This window comes from Anolis carolinensis, unplaced genomic scaffold (assembly GCF_035594765.1).
Source record: "Anolis carolinensis isolate JA03-04 unplaced genomic scaffold, rAnoCar3.1.pri scaffold_7, whole genome shotgun sequence".
NCBI classification, from domain to species: Eukaryota; Metazoa; Chordata; class Lepidosauria; order Squamata; family Dactyloidae; genus Anolis; species Anolis carolinensis.
In genome coordinates, this window is record NW_026943818.1 from 18,250,667 (window position 1) to 18,263,622 (window position 12,956).

The window sequence follows — 12,956 nt, forward strand, 5'->3', positions numbered from 1 at the left end:
ATACACAATAAAATACAATCATATAAGTACATTTAAAACATGTAAACATAAAGTCATAAAACATATACAGTGGGGTTACGTTCCAGGACCACCCGCAATAAGTGAAAATCCACAAAGTAGGGACACTATATTTATTTTAATATATTTTATAGTTCCGTTTTTTTTCCCGGCAGCACAGGGCCTTCTGGAACAAAGGTGTTGGTCTCCTGTTATCGTTTCTTCCTGTGGCCGTTTCTCAGGAAATGCTAGTGTCTACTTAACCTAAAAGGAAATCTGATAAGGCCTGTTGATTCTGCGGCTGAGCTTTGTGGCATGGCCACAAAGGTTTAATTCGATGTTAGGTTTATAAGTTATTATTATTATTTTATTATGACACAGCAAACAAGACAGATATGCTGGATTTCGTATCACAAAACCACAAGTCGAACACTTCCCAAGTGTCTAGGACTGTGTGATGTATTATTATTATTATTATTATTATTATTATTATTATTATTATTATTATTATTGACACAAAGACAGAATATGACACAGCAAACAATATTATTATTACTATCATCATCATCATCATCATTATCATCATCTATATATATAAAAATGTATGTAAAGTTGGCCATGTTGAACTATACATCCCAGGACTTAGGATTCCTATAAATCATGGTTAATTCTCTCCAAACGGATATTAGGTTTAATTTGATGTTAGGTTTATAACGCTGTATTCATACATTGTTGGGTTTTTATGTCAATATTTATCCGTTGAAGGCGTTGAAAGTATGCTGTTGTTTGTTGGAATCCACCCTGAGTCCCTTCGGGGAGATAGGGCAGAACAGAAATAGTGGTTTCCATGACTCAGGAGGGATTTGAACCCAGGTCGAGCATCAAACCATCACACCATGGATTCCTTAAGCTAAAATAACTGGTTCAGTGAGACTTTGGAGGGCTGAAATGACCTCTGCCTCCCATCCCTTTGGCCGTAAACTTCACACTCACATCCCCTCCTCCTCTTGTTTTCCTTCCTCGGCCCACCCAAGAGACGGAGAGGAGTTTCGAGATATCTCGCTTCCTTTTCCCTTGGGGAAACCATATAAAAACTGGGCTGATCCAGGGGCCTTGGCGGTGGGTCAAGCCTTTCATCTTCCCTGCAGATCCAGTCTCTCTCCTCCGACTGGCAAAGCTCTGCGGACACACAGCACGTGGCAAACGAAACTCAGAGTGACGGATGTCCCCTTCACAAGCGTTGGCGGGGACGGATGTTCAGAGCCCCAAACTATGTCCAGTTGCCTACTTTAATGCCTCCACCTTCGTAACTCCTCAACTGATGGCAGTCTGGGCTTGTTCAGTAGACTCTCCTCTACAGTTCCATTTGGCGGGAAGCCTTGGCATTGAACGGTTGTGTTGTTAAAGTGCGAAGTATGGAACCCTGCGCAGACGGAGAAGCCTTAGCATTGAACGGTTGTGTTGTTAAAGTGCAAAGTATGGAACCCTGCGCAGACGGGGAAGCCTTGGCATTGAATGGTTGTGTTGTTAAAGTGCGAAGTATGGAACCCTACACAGATGGGGAAGCCTTGGCATTGAACGATTGTGTTGTTATAGTGCGAAGTATGGAACCCTGTGCAGACGGGGAAGCCTTGGCATTGAACGGTTGTGTTGTTAAAGTGCGAAGTATGGAACCCTGTGCAGACGGGGAAGCCTTAGCATTGGACGGTTGTGTTGTTAAAGTGCGAAGTATGGAACCCTGCGCAGACGGGGAAGCCTTGGCATTGAACGATTGTGTTGTTATAGTGCGAAGTATGGAACCCTGCGCAGACGGTCAGTCAATGCGACTTAAGCAACGTGCAGTCACTGAATTCTTGACAGCAGAAGGTTTCACCCCAAAGGAGATTCACCAGAGAATGCAAGCTGCTTATGGGGATTGTGTTGATGTAAGTCCTGTGCGTCGTTGGGCGAGTAAGTTTCAAGATGTTGAGGTGGGAACATCAAGCAAAGAGTTGGACGTCCTGTGACAGCAACCACTGAGTTTCACAAGCAAAAGGTTGACAGATCGATTCAGGACGATTGTTGTATCACTCAGAGAGAAATTGCAAGCATCATCAGCATTTCACAATCATCACCAGACAATTGGATACATTTCTGCCAATGATGAACCAGTTTTCTGAAGCCACCTTATTGGTTTGTTTGGCTGTGGGAAGACCTGTGCGGGATGGGGACTGCGAGATGCCGGTTGCGGAAACAGAGTGTCGACTTCTTCTGCGACGGCTTCAGAAAACTGGTTCATCGTTGGCAGAAATGTATCCAATTGTCGGGTGATGATGTGGAAAAGTGAATAGTGGTAGTTAAAGACACAATCTAAGGATGATTTCTGCGTTTGATTCATTAAAATATTCCCATCCAAACCCAAGTAACGAAGGTGGAGGCATGACTTTTCATTCAGCCCTGGTACTGTCCCTCTCAGGAAGAGGGCACTCGCCATCACGCAAATGTAGGAAGCAGAAAACAAATATACAAAGGTTGTCCCTTTATCCAGTTTACACGGGCATGTTTTGAAATCAAAGCTGATTAAAGTCTTCCTCTTTGGCGGCAGCGAGGAAAGCCGGGTTTGTGATCTCCGTCCAGCCTCTCTGCTCCTTCTCGCCCACCAAAAACATTCCTCGGCGGGATTCCTGTCTCCGGCGCATTTCACCTTTGAAAGGCCCCTGTGGATGTTCCTTCTGGGACTTCAGGGATCCAACGGTTCCCAGGCTTTGAGCCCATGATAACAAGGCGAGGAAGGACACGTCAGGCCTGGTTGGCACATGGCATGATCGAAGATCCACTCACTCTGGGCAAGGCACACTCTCTCAGCCTCCGGAGACATCTGGCTAATATATGGCTCGCCATAAAAACAGGCAACAAAACCGACCTTGGCACCAGGAGGTCTTGAAACTAACTCCTCAACATTTAAAGACTGCATGATAGGGTTGTTGTGTGTTTTCCGGGCTGTCTGGCCATGTTCCAGAAGCATTTTCTCCTGACGTTTTGCCCACATCTATGGCAGGCATCCTCAGAGGTTGGGAGGTCTGTTGGAAAAAAACTAAGCAAGGAAGGTTTATATACAGTAGAGTCTCACTTATCCAACATAAATGGGCCGGCAGAATGTTGGATAAGCGAATATGTTGGATAATAAGGAGAGATTAAGAAAAAGCCTATTAAACATCAAAATAAGTTATGATTTTACAAATTAAGCACCAAAACATCATGTTATACAACAAATTTGGCAGAAAAAGTAGTTCATTACACATTAATGCTATGTAGTAATTACTGTATTTACGAATTTAGCTCCAAAATATCTCAATGCATTGAAAACATTGACTCCAGAAATGTGTTGGATAATCCAGAACGTTGGATAAGTGAGTGTTGAATAAGTGAGACTCTACTATATATATATACTGTACAACAAATTTGACAGAAAAAGTAGTTCAATACACATTAATACTATGTAGTAATTACTGTATTTATGAATTTAGCACCAAAATATCACAATGCATTGAAAACATTGACTCCAAAAATGTGTTGGATAATGCAGAACGTTGGATAAGTGAGACTCTACTGTGTATATGTGTGTGTGTGTGTGTGTGTGTGTGTATAGATAGATAGATAGATAGATAGATAGATAGATAGATAGATAGATAGATAGATAGATAGATAGATTCCAATTCTGTGAAACTCATTGCCTCCATATGTTAGAGCAATATCGGAGTTGCGACCTTTTGTAAAAGTGCTCAAGACTTGGCTGTTTGGTTGTGCATTTAAGTAAATCAGATCTAATTTGCCAAATAGTCACTGTTGAATGTTTTTATGTTGAATGTTTTTATATTGTGGAATGATATTTTAAATTGTAAGTCGCTCGGAGCACTCGGGTGGAGAGCGACTCATTAAGAAATGAAGTGAAGAAGTGAAGATTTGGGAGAAAGCAAAGAAGACCCCAAAGCTCTTCTAACTGGCTCCAGGAGTTGGACATGGCAAGAATGCAATCGGTTTTCCGGAGACGAGAAAAACCCAAACTGGCAGATTCCTTCAACCCTACAGCAGGGTTGAGAAGCCGGGTCCATTTCTGGACTTCCTTGCGGCGTTTCTGGGGAACTCTGATCCCTCTTCTCGTTGCGCCTGTCTCTTCCGCTTCCAAGCACCACCTGCTTCTCTCGGGAGTTCACAGTGGTAATTCGGAGGAGAGAAGAGCATGGAAAAGCAAGTGCTTGGGTGTCCTTCCTTGTTCGTAACTGCTGGAAACCCCGGGATGGAAAATGTTACAAGTCAATCCTGGAGAGACAAATAAGGATTGGACCGAGTTGGACCACGGGGAAAACCGGGATGGGTGTTGAAGCTCAGCAAGCGGCAGAGAATGTTTCTGACATTTCAGAGGACGTGCCGTTTGATGGGCTTTGAAGTGATGGATCTGTCAGAGTTCGGAGGCCGATGTTTTGGATTCCCGTGATCATTCCCAGGCAAACGGGGAACGTGAGAAAAGTGAAAGATCAATTTCTTTTGAGAGACGGCCTTCGATCGCTGGGAAGTTTTCCCGAGAAGCCAAATTAAACCTAAGAATGGAGGGAGTGAAAAATAGACTAATTAGACATTCTGAGAGAATCCGTGATTAGACCTTGAGGACCAGGTGCACTCGGCATGATCTCATGACTGCTTGGACGGACTCTGAATAATAATTGGCAGCGTTAATTATTATCATGTACGCTGAACTCAATTGACAGACCCAGTTTTTTGAACTGAACACGCCTACCTGTATTTTATAATGTGTTTTATGAATACTGATGTAAGTTAATAATATTTTTTAACTGATTTATATTGCACTGTATAATTTTTATTGTAAGCCGCCCTGAGTCCCCTGTTGGGTGAGAAGGACGGGATATAAATATTGTAACAAATAAATAAATAAGTTGGGTTGGCTTCACGTCTCTGAGGAGACCACATTGCCATATGGGACGGCTCTCAGGTTCATGATTCTCAAGAAACCAAATTAAGCTTGAGAACGGAGGGAGTGAAAAATACACGAAACAAAACCGGATCGAGGGATGGTCATTTGACAGTGTTTTCACGTGAACGCTTGGACCGGCCTCGTTTCTGTCGGCTTTCGTCAAGCCCGCCTTGGAGGCAAAGGGGAAAGCGAGATGCGTTTGAGTCATATATACAACTCTCTTGTCCGAAGGCTGCTCCCATCCGCGGTGGAGACGTTCCCCAGCCAAGAGCTGATGGGCTTTGTTGACAGCGCTCCTAATCCTTTTGGCATCATCGGAGAGTTTGCGGAAAGCAAGCCAAAGCTCTGCAATGTGCTCAAAGTCATGCACAAGACGTCGGCGTGGAGAGACCTGCCGCGGGGATTGCGATTGTTTGTGCGAGACGTGTCGAATGTACAGCCCTTGAGCTTGGAAAGCTGATCTCCCCAAATTAACCGAGCCCGCAGTGTTGTTGTTGTGTTCCTTCAACTTGTTTCTGTCTTATGGTGACCACGAGGTGAACCTACCGCTGGGCTTTCTTGGGTGGAGGGTGTGACTTTTTCGTGGTCTCTCTAGTGGAGATTTGAACCTTGGTTTCCAAAATCCATCACAGGATTTGCTGGATTGAGAATGTGCAGCTTGACCGAGGTCATGGCTGAGCAAGAACTCAAATCCTTAATAATAGATTAATAGTTTGATGTGGAATTTAAAACCCACCGCAATAGCATTCTAATGCATTCCCTTGTCCAATAGTACCAAAGTGATAGGTTGTCTTCTTCCAGTTGTGCTGTGGATAAGTCTTCCCCAGAAGAAAGCACCAAGACACACGCTGGGTAGATTCAAACAGGTTTTATTGTACGGAATACCAGAATCTTCTCTGTAGCCCATTTATATAGGGGCTCTCACATACCAGAGGGTAATTGAGGTTTTATGGCTGGCCAGTTTTATGGCTGGCATAGCCGACCAGAGATGTCAAAGATTGGAGATCATGACATAACAGGTTTTATTGTACAGAATACCAGAATCTTCTCTGTAGCCCATTTATATAGGGGCTCTCACATACCAGAGGGGAATTGAGGTTTTATGGCTGGCCAGTTTTATGGCTGGCATAGCTGACCAGAGATGTCAAAGATTGGAGATCATGACATAACAGGTTTTATTGTACAGAATACCAGAATCTTCTCTGTAGCCTATTTATATAGGGGCTCTCACATACCAGAGGGTAATTGAGGTTTTATGGCTGGCCAATTTTATGGCTGGCATCTGTTCTTTGTCAGCGCTTGCTCTGTGTCCGGAGATGTCATAAGATCGGAGATCATGACACAAAGTTGTCTATGAGAGAAGAGATTACAAAAAAATTACAGAAAATAAAAGAGACGAACTAAACAAAGAGATATCAGAATGAGAGATTTGCAATGTAATTAAAAAACTAGACACAAACAAGACACCAGGGCTGGATGGCCTAACGGCAGCCTATTACAAAATATTTGAGGACCAACTGTTGTTGTGTCAATAATAATAATAATAATAATAATAATTTTGTGATACGAAATCCAGCATATCTATCTTTTTGCTGTGTCATACTACGTCATTGTGTCAATAATAATAATAATAATAATAATAATAATAATAATTTTGTGATATGAAATCCAGCATATCTATCTTGTTTGCTGTGTCATACTATGTCATTGTGTCAATAATAATAATAATAATAATTTTGTGATATGAAATCCAGCATATCTATCTTGTTTGCTGTGTCATACTATGTCATTGTGTCAATAATAATAATAATAATTTTGTGATATGAAATCCAGCATATCTATCTGGTTTGCTGTGTCATACTATGTCGTTGTGTCAATAATAATAATAATAATTTTGTGATACGAAATCCAGCATATCTATCTTGTTTGCTGTGTCATACTACATCGTTGTGTCAATAATAATAATAATAATTTTGTGATACGAAATCCAGCATATCTATCTTGTTTGCTGTGTCATACTACATCGTTGTGTCAATAATAATAATAATAATTTTGTGATACGAAATCCAGCATATCTATCTTGTTTGCTGTGTCATACTACGTTGTTGTGTCAATAATAATAATAATAACTTTTGTACCCAGCCTCCATCTCCCCGAATAAACTCAGGGCAGCTAACATGGGGCCAAGCCCAGACAATTACAATAAAACAAAATAAAATACATACAAGACACGCATCATCATCAGGTAAAAATGCTTACACAGTAACATAGTAAAACAGTAAAATAGTAACAATAACACAATAAAACACAGTATAAAAACAGTACAGGAATTAAACGAGGGCGAACTGGGCCAAAGAGGATGAATTGGGAGTGTTCCTGCCAAATCAGGATTTCGTGTAAAGTATCGCCAAGTATCTAGGACGGGGCTGACACTGGGGAAAGGCTTCTCGGAGACAATGCCAGTGACAACGTTAAGTCAGCCTGATGGGAAAGCAAGGGTCTTACAATCTAAGCAGTCCGCTTTCATAAACACGTATCTTTGGTTAAATACTGTCTACGATGTGCCTCGACTTCTCTTCTGCTTTGATTCACTCCCCTCTGCTGGACAAGTGCGTCATGAAACCATCAACAGTGAGCAGCCAGAATTGTTTTGAGATAAGAAGCAATATGTTTTATTGGGCTGCTGTGAGGTTTCCAGGCTGTATGGCCATGTTCCAGAAGCATAATAATAATAATTATTATTTTATTTTTATACCCCGCCACCATCTCCCCAGAGGGACTCGGGGCAGCTTAAAGATATAAAACAAGCATACAGTGGTATCAAATACAAAAACACACAAATAAAATTAAAAGGCGTAAAATAAAATCATAATCATTGTAAGACACATGTTAAAACACAGTAATAGAATCATAAAATGAACTGGGCAAAGTGCACTGAGTGAAACTTGTAAACATGAAGGAAGATAATAATAATAATAATCATCATCATCATCATCATCACTTTGAGCCTCTATAAGGAGAAAGGCAGCATAGAAATAAAAATAAATATATAATAAATATAATAATAAATATAATAATAATAATAATAATAATAATAATAATAATAATAACCATCGCCACTTTGAGCCTCTATAAGGAGAAAGGCAGCATAGAAATAAAGATGATGATGATGATAATAATAATAATAATAATAATAATAATAATAATAATAATAATAACCATCGCCACTTTGAGCCTCTATAAGGAGAAAGGCAGCATAGAAATAAAGATGATGATGATAATAATAATAATAATAATAATAATAACCATCACCACTTTGAGCCTCTGTAAGGAGAAAGGCAGCATATAAATAAAGATAATAATAATAATAACCTTCACCACTTTGAGCCTCTATAAGAAGAAAGGCAGCATAGAAATAAAGATAACAACAACAACAACAACAACAACAACAACAACATGATGTTGTCGAAGGCTTTCATGGCCGGAATCACTGGGTTGCTTTGTGTTTTCCAGGCTGTCTGGCCGTGTTTCAGAAGCATCCTCTCCTGACGTTTCGCCCACATCTATGGCAGACATCCTTGGTGCTTGTGAGGTCTGTTGGAAACTTGTCAAGTTGGGTTTATATATCCCTGTGGAATAATGTCCAGGGTGGGAGAAAGAAAGAACTCTTGTCTGTTGGAGGCAAGTGAGAATGTTGCCACTGGCCACCTTGATTAGCATTGAATAGCCTTGCAGCTTCAAAGCCTGGCTGCTTCCTGCCTGGGGGGAATCCTTTGTTAGGAGGTGTTAGCTGGCCCTGATTGTTTTCTGTCTGGAATTCCCCTATTTTCTGTGTGTTGCTCTTTATTTACTGTCCTGATTTTAGAGTTTTTTAAAAAAAAAAATACTGGTAGCCAGATTGTGTTCATTTTCATGGTTCCCTCCTTTCTGTTGAAACTGTCCACATCCTTTTTACAGGCATCCCGCAAATTCTGAGTCCAACTAGGACCAATGCCTAGTTGGTTAGACTTTGATGGGCAGACCTGTTTACTCAGTAAAGCATGTTTTCCTTAGCATACGTGTGGGTGTATGTAAAGAAGCAACTAATCTCACTTCAAGAGGTTTAATGTTTGGCAGTTAATTAATGTGATTGTGCAGGTCAGCAGCCGAAACGTGGTTCTTGACATACAACGCGACCGAAAAGATTAGCGAGAGCGTCTCGGATGGCTCTTCCTCCACGGGTCATCCTAGCAACCTCCAGGTATGGGGCTGATAACTCCACCGCTATGATGCACAAGGATTAATGTTTAACCCGCAGTTTGGGTAGCGTTGTCGAAACAGAAACTGTATGGTTTGGACCTTCCTGCTGGAACATCAAGCCCAGCTCAGCGCCACAAGGATCGGAAGAGTCTCTGTGGAGTGAAAATCGGAGAATCATTGGAAGCCAAGGCAGGCATTACATGGGCGAGAGTGGAGAACGTCCATGTGACAACCCATCAAAGCTGTGGTTTAGAGGGTCTTCTGAAGAAGCAAGATCTGGACTTCCTTTAGGAAGCCGACCACTGAGCCGAGGTAGACACAGAACTCTCTTTTGACTCATGGCTCCAGTCTTTCAATGTTGACTCATGACTCTGGGTCAGGTCTTCAACCTTAAGTCAGAACTCCTGATTCTGCCGTTAGCTTTGATTCCTGGACCTGATCTTCTGCTGTGACTCCAAGTACAGACCGTCCACCTTGACTCCCAATTCTGAGTCCTGGATCCAACCTGCAGCTCCAGTTCCCAAGTTTAGAACTTCGCCGTTGACCCTTGTCTTTGACCACTGGGTCTGACCTTCATCTCCAACCTTCATCCAGAACTCCTGATTCTGCCTTTAGCTTTGATTCCTGGACCTGATCTTCTGCTGTGACTCCAAGTACAGACCGTCCACCTTGACTCCCAATTCTGAGTCCTGGATCCAACCTGCAGCTCCAGTTCCCAAGTTTAGAACTTCGCCGTTGACCCTTGTCTTTGACCACTGGGTCTGACCTTCATCTCCAACCTTCAGCCAGAACTCCTGATTCTGCCTTTAGCTTTGATTCCTGGACCTGATCTTCTGCTGTGACTCCAAGTACAGACCATCCACCTTGACTCCCAATTCTGAGTCCTGGATCCAACCTGCAGCTCCAATTCCCAAGTTTAGAACTTCGCCGTTGACCCTTGTCTTTGACCGCTGGGTCTGACCTTCATCTCCAACCTTCATCCAGAACTCCTGATTCTGCCTTTAGCTTTGATTCCTGGACCTGATCTTCTGCTGTGACTCCAAGTATAGACCATCCACCTTGACTCCCAATTCTGAGTCCTGGAACCAACCTTCAGCTCCAGTTCCCAAGTTTAGAACTTCGCCGTTGACCCTTGTCTTTGACTGCTGGTTCTGACCTTCAGCCGGACCCTCGTGGTCTCGTGTTTGCACCCGATCTTCATCATGACCAGAAACCAGAACTGCCACAACCAGACGGCTCACATCTGGACCAGGGAGCTGGTGCTCTCGATGGCCATCCCCCACATCACCATGGCCGTCGTGTCCGTGGTCTTCAACTCCGCCGTCATCCTGGCCGTCGCGTGCACCAAGGATCTGCAGAAGCCCATCTTCCTCCTCTTCTGCAACCTGGCCCTTTCCGACCTCCTCTCCAGCGCCTCGGGCTTCTGGGTGGCCATCTTCTTCATGCGTGACCCTCAGAGCACCGTGGTGGGCTCCCGCAAACTCCTCCGTCTCTACGCCTTCTACGCCGTGCCCATCCTCGCTACCATCTACAACCTGGTAGCCATTGGGGTCGAGCGGTACTTGGCCCTGGCCGAGAAGAGGTGGACGAGGCGACGTATCACCCGAAACCAGGTGTTGGGCATCGTGGTGGTGATCTGGTTGGTGGCCCTCTTCCTCGGCTTCCTGCCCTTGATGGGGTGGAACTGCTTGGGCACAGACAACGTCTCCACGCTCTACAGTCCGCTCTGCGTCAACTATCTGGCCTTCATCACGATCCCGCACAGCGCCGTCTCCTTCCTTCTCCCGTTCTTCACTTACTTGAGCATCATCCTGACCCTGAGGAAGCACAAGATCTCCATGGGCGCGTTGGGCCAAGCCCGCTCCACGGGCCGCCTGGCCGAGATCCAAGTGGCGCGGACCAGCATCGTGATCTGGATCACGGCCTTGCTGTCGTACTTGCCTTTCTTCGTGGCCGTGGTGCTCGACTTGGCCATGCCACACTGCCCCCGAGACCTCCCGCTGGGCCTCTACGTCTTCCGGAACCTGACGGCCATGATGATCGCCATCAACTCCTTGGGGAACCCCATCGTCTACACACTCAACGTGAAACGGTTGGGCCGCAGGATCAAGGCCTTGAAGCAGCCTTCCATCAACCGCATTGATGTTCAGGTCGTTGAGAAGATATGAACTCCCTCCAGACCATCGGACAATGATGGGCAACCTTTTGCGCTTGGTGTGTCAAAATTCACCAAAAAACCTAGCATGACTTGGGTGGTGTGTCACTTCGAGAAAAAAAACAAAAACATAATTTTGCAATATGTATAGTTTAAATAACAAAAATACATAATTGTAATATATAACTGTATTCAATAAATCAAAAACTATTTACTACCATCATTTCCATGTACAACAATCTATGGCACCTCTTGCAGTTTCCATTGTGATGTTTTGGTGCTAAATTTGTAAATAAAGTCTTTACCACATAGCATTATTTATTTATTACTTATTTATTTAATACATTTATATCCCGCCCTTCTCACCCCGAAGGGGACTCAGAGCGGCTGACAAATTAAATTTACATACAATATTATATTATTAGCATAGCACAATACTGGCAATAAATTACCATATTGTACTACAGTAGAGTCTCACTTATCCAACATAAACAGGCCAGCAGAAGCTTGGATAAGCAAATATCTTGGAAAATAAGGAGAGATTAAGAAAAAGCCTATTAAACATCAAATTAGGTTATGATTTTACAAATTAAGTACCAAAACATCATGTTAGACAACAAATTGGACAGAAAAGGTAGTTCAATACGCAGTAATGTTATGTTGTAATTACTGTATTTACAAATTTAGCACCAATATATCACAATATATTGAAAACATTGACTACAAAAATGGCTTGGATAATCCAGAAGCTTGGATAAGTGAGTCTTGGATTAGTGAGACTCTGCTGTAATTGTAATATATAACTGTATTCAATAAATCAAAAACTATTTACTACCATTATTTCCATGTACAACCATCTATGGTCCCTCTTGCAATTTCCACACAGATTTCTCTCTATTCTAGTTTCAATGTAGTCATGAATAATGAATAATATAATAGTAATAATATAATATACTACAATAATAATATTTATTTATTTGCTACATTTATATCCTGCCCTTCTCACCCTGAAGGGGACTCAGAGCGGCTTACAAATTAAATTTACATACAATATTATATTATTAGCATAGCACAATACTGGCAACAAATTACCATATTGTACTATATCTATATATTGTATTATTAGTATTATATTGTATTTCAAAATAATATTATAAATATATGCATATACAAAATATTATAATATTATATATTATTGTAAATTATATTGTATTATATATTATATTGTACTGCGTATTGAACTGCTTTTTCTGTCAATTTGTTGTAAAACATGCTGTTTTGGTGCTTAACTTGTAAAATCATAATCTAATTTGATGTTTAATAGGCTTTTCCTTAATGCCTCCTTATTATCCAACATATTCGGTTATCTATCTATTATCTAATCTATCTATCATCTATATCTATTATCTATCTATCTATCTATTATCCAATCTATCTATCTATCATCTATCTACGGTATCTAACCTATCTATCATCTAATCTATTTATCTATCTATCTATCTATCTATCTATCTATCTATCTAATATATCTATCTATCTATATATTATCTGATCTATCTATCTATAATCTATCTATCAAATCTATCTATCTATCTA

At 41.8% G+C, this 12,956-nt stretch overlaps 1 protein-coding gene across 2 annotated transcripts in view; it reads left to right on the top strand.

Annotated features, from left to right (window-relative positions):
• LOC134293069 (lysophosphatidic acid receptor 1-A-like) overlaps window positions 1–12,200 on the top strand; it is a 46,894-nt gene extending 34,694 nt beyond the window's left edge. For both annotated transcript variants that reach the window (XM_062959526.1, XM_062959527.1), the window contains exon 3: window positions 8,480–12,200. In XM_062959526.1, the coding sequence (XP_062815596.1) occupies window positions 10,408–11,373 (966 nt within the window). In that variant the 5' untranslated portion in view covers window positions 8,480–10,407 and the 3' untranslated portion in view covers window positions 11,374–12,200. The remainder of the gene's footprint in view (window positions 1–8,479) is intronic.
• Window positions 12,201–12,956: the final 756 nt, after the last annotated feature.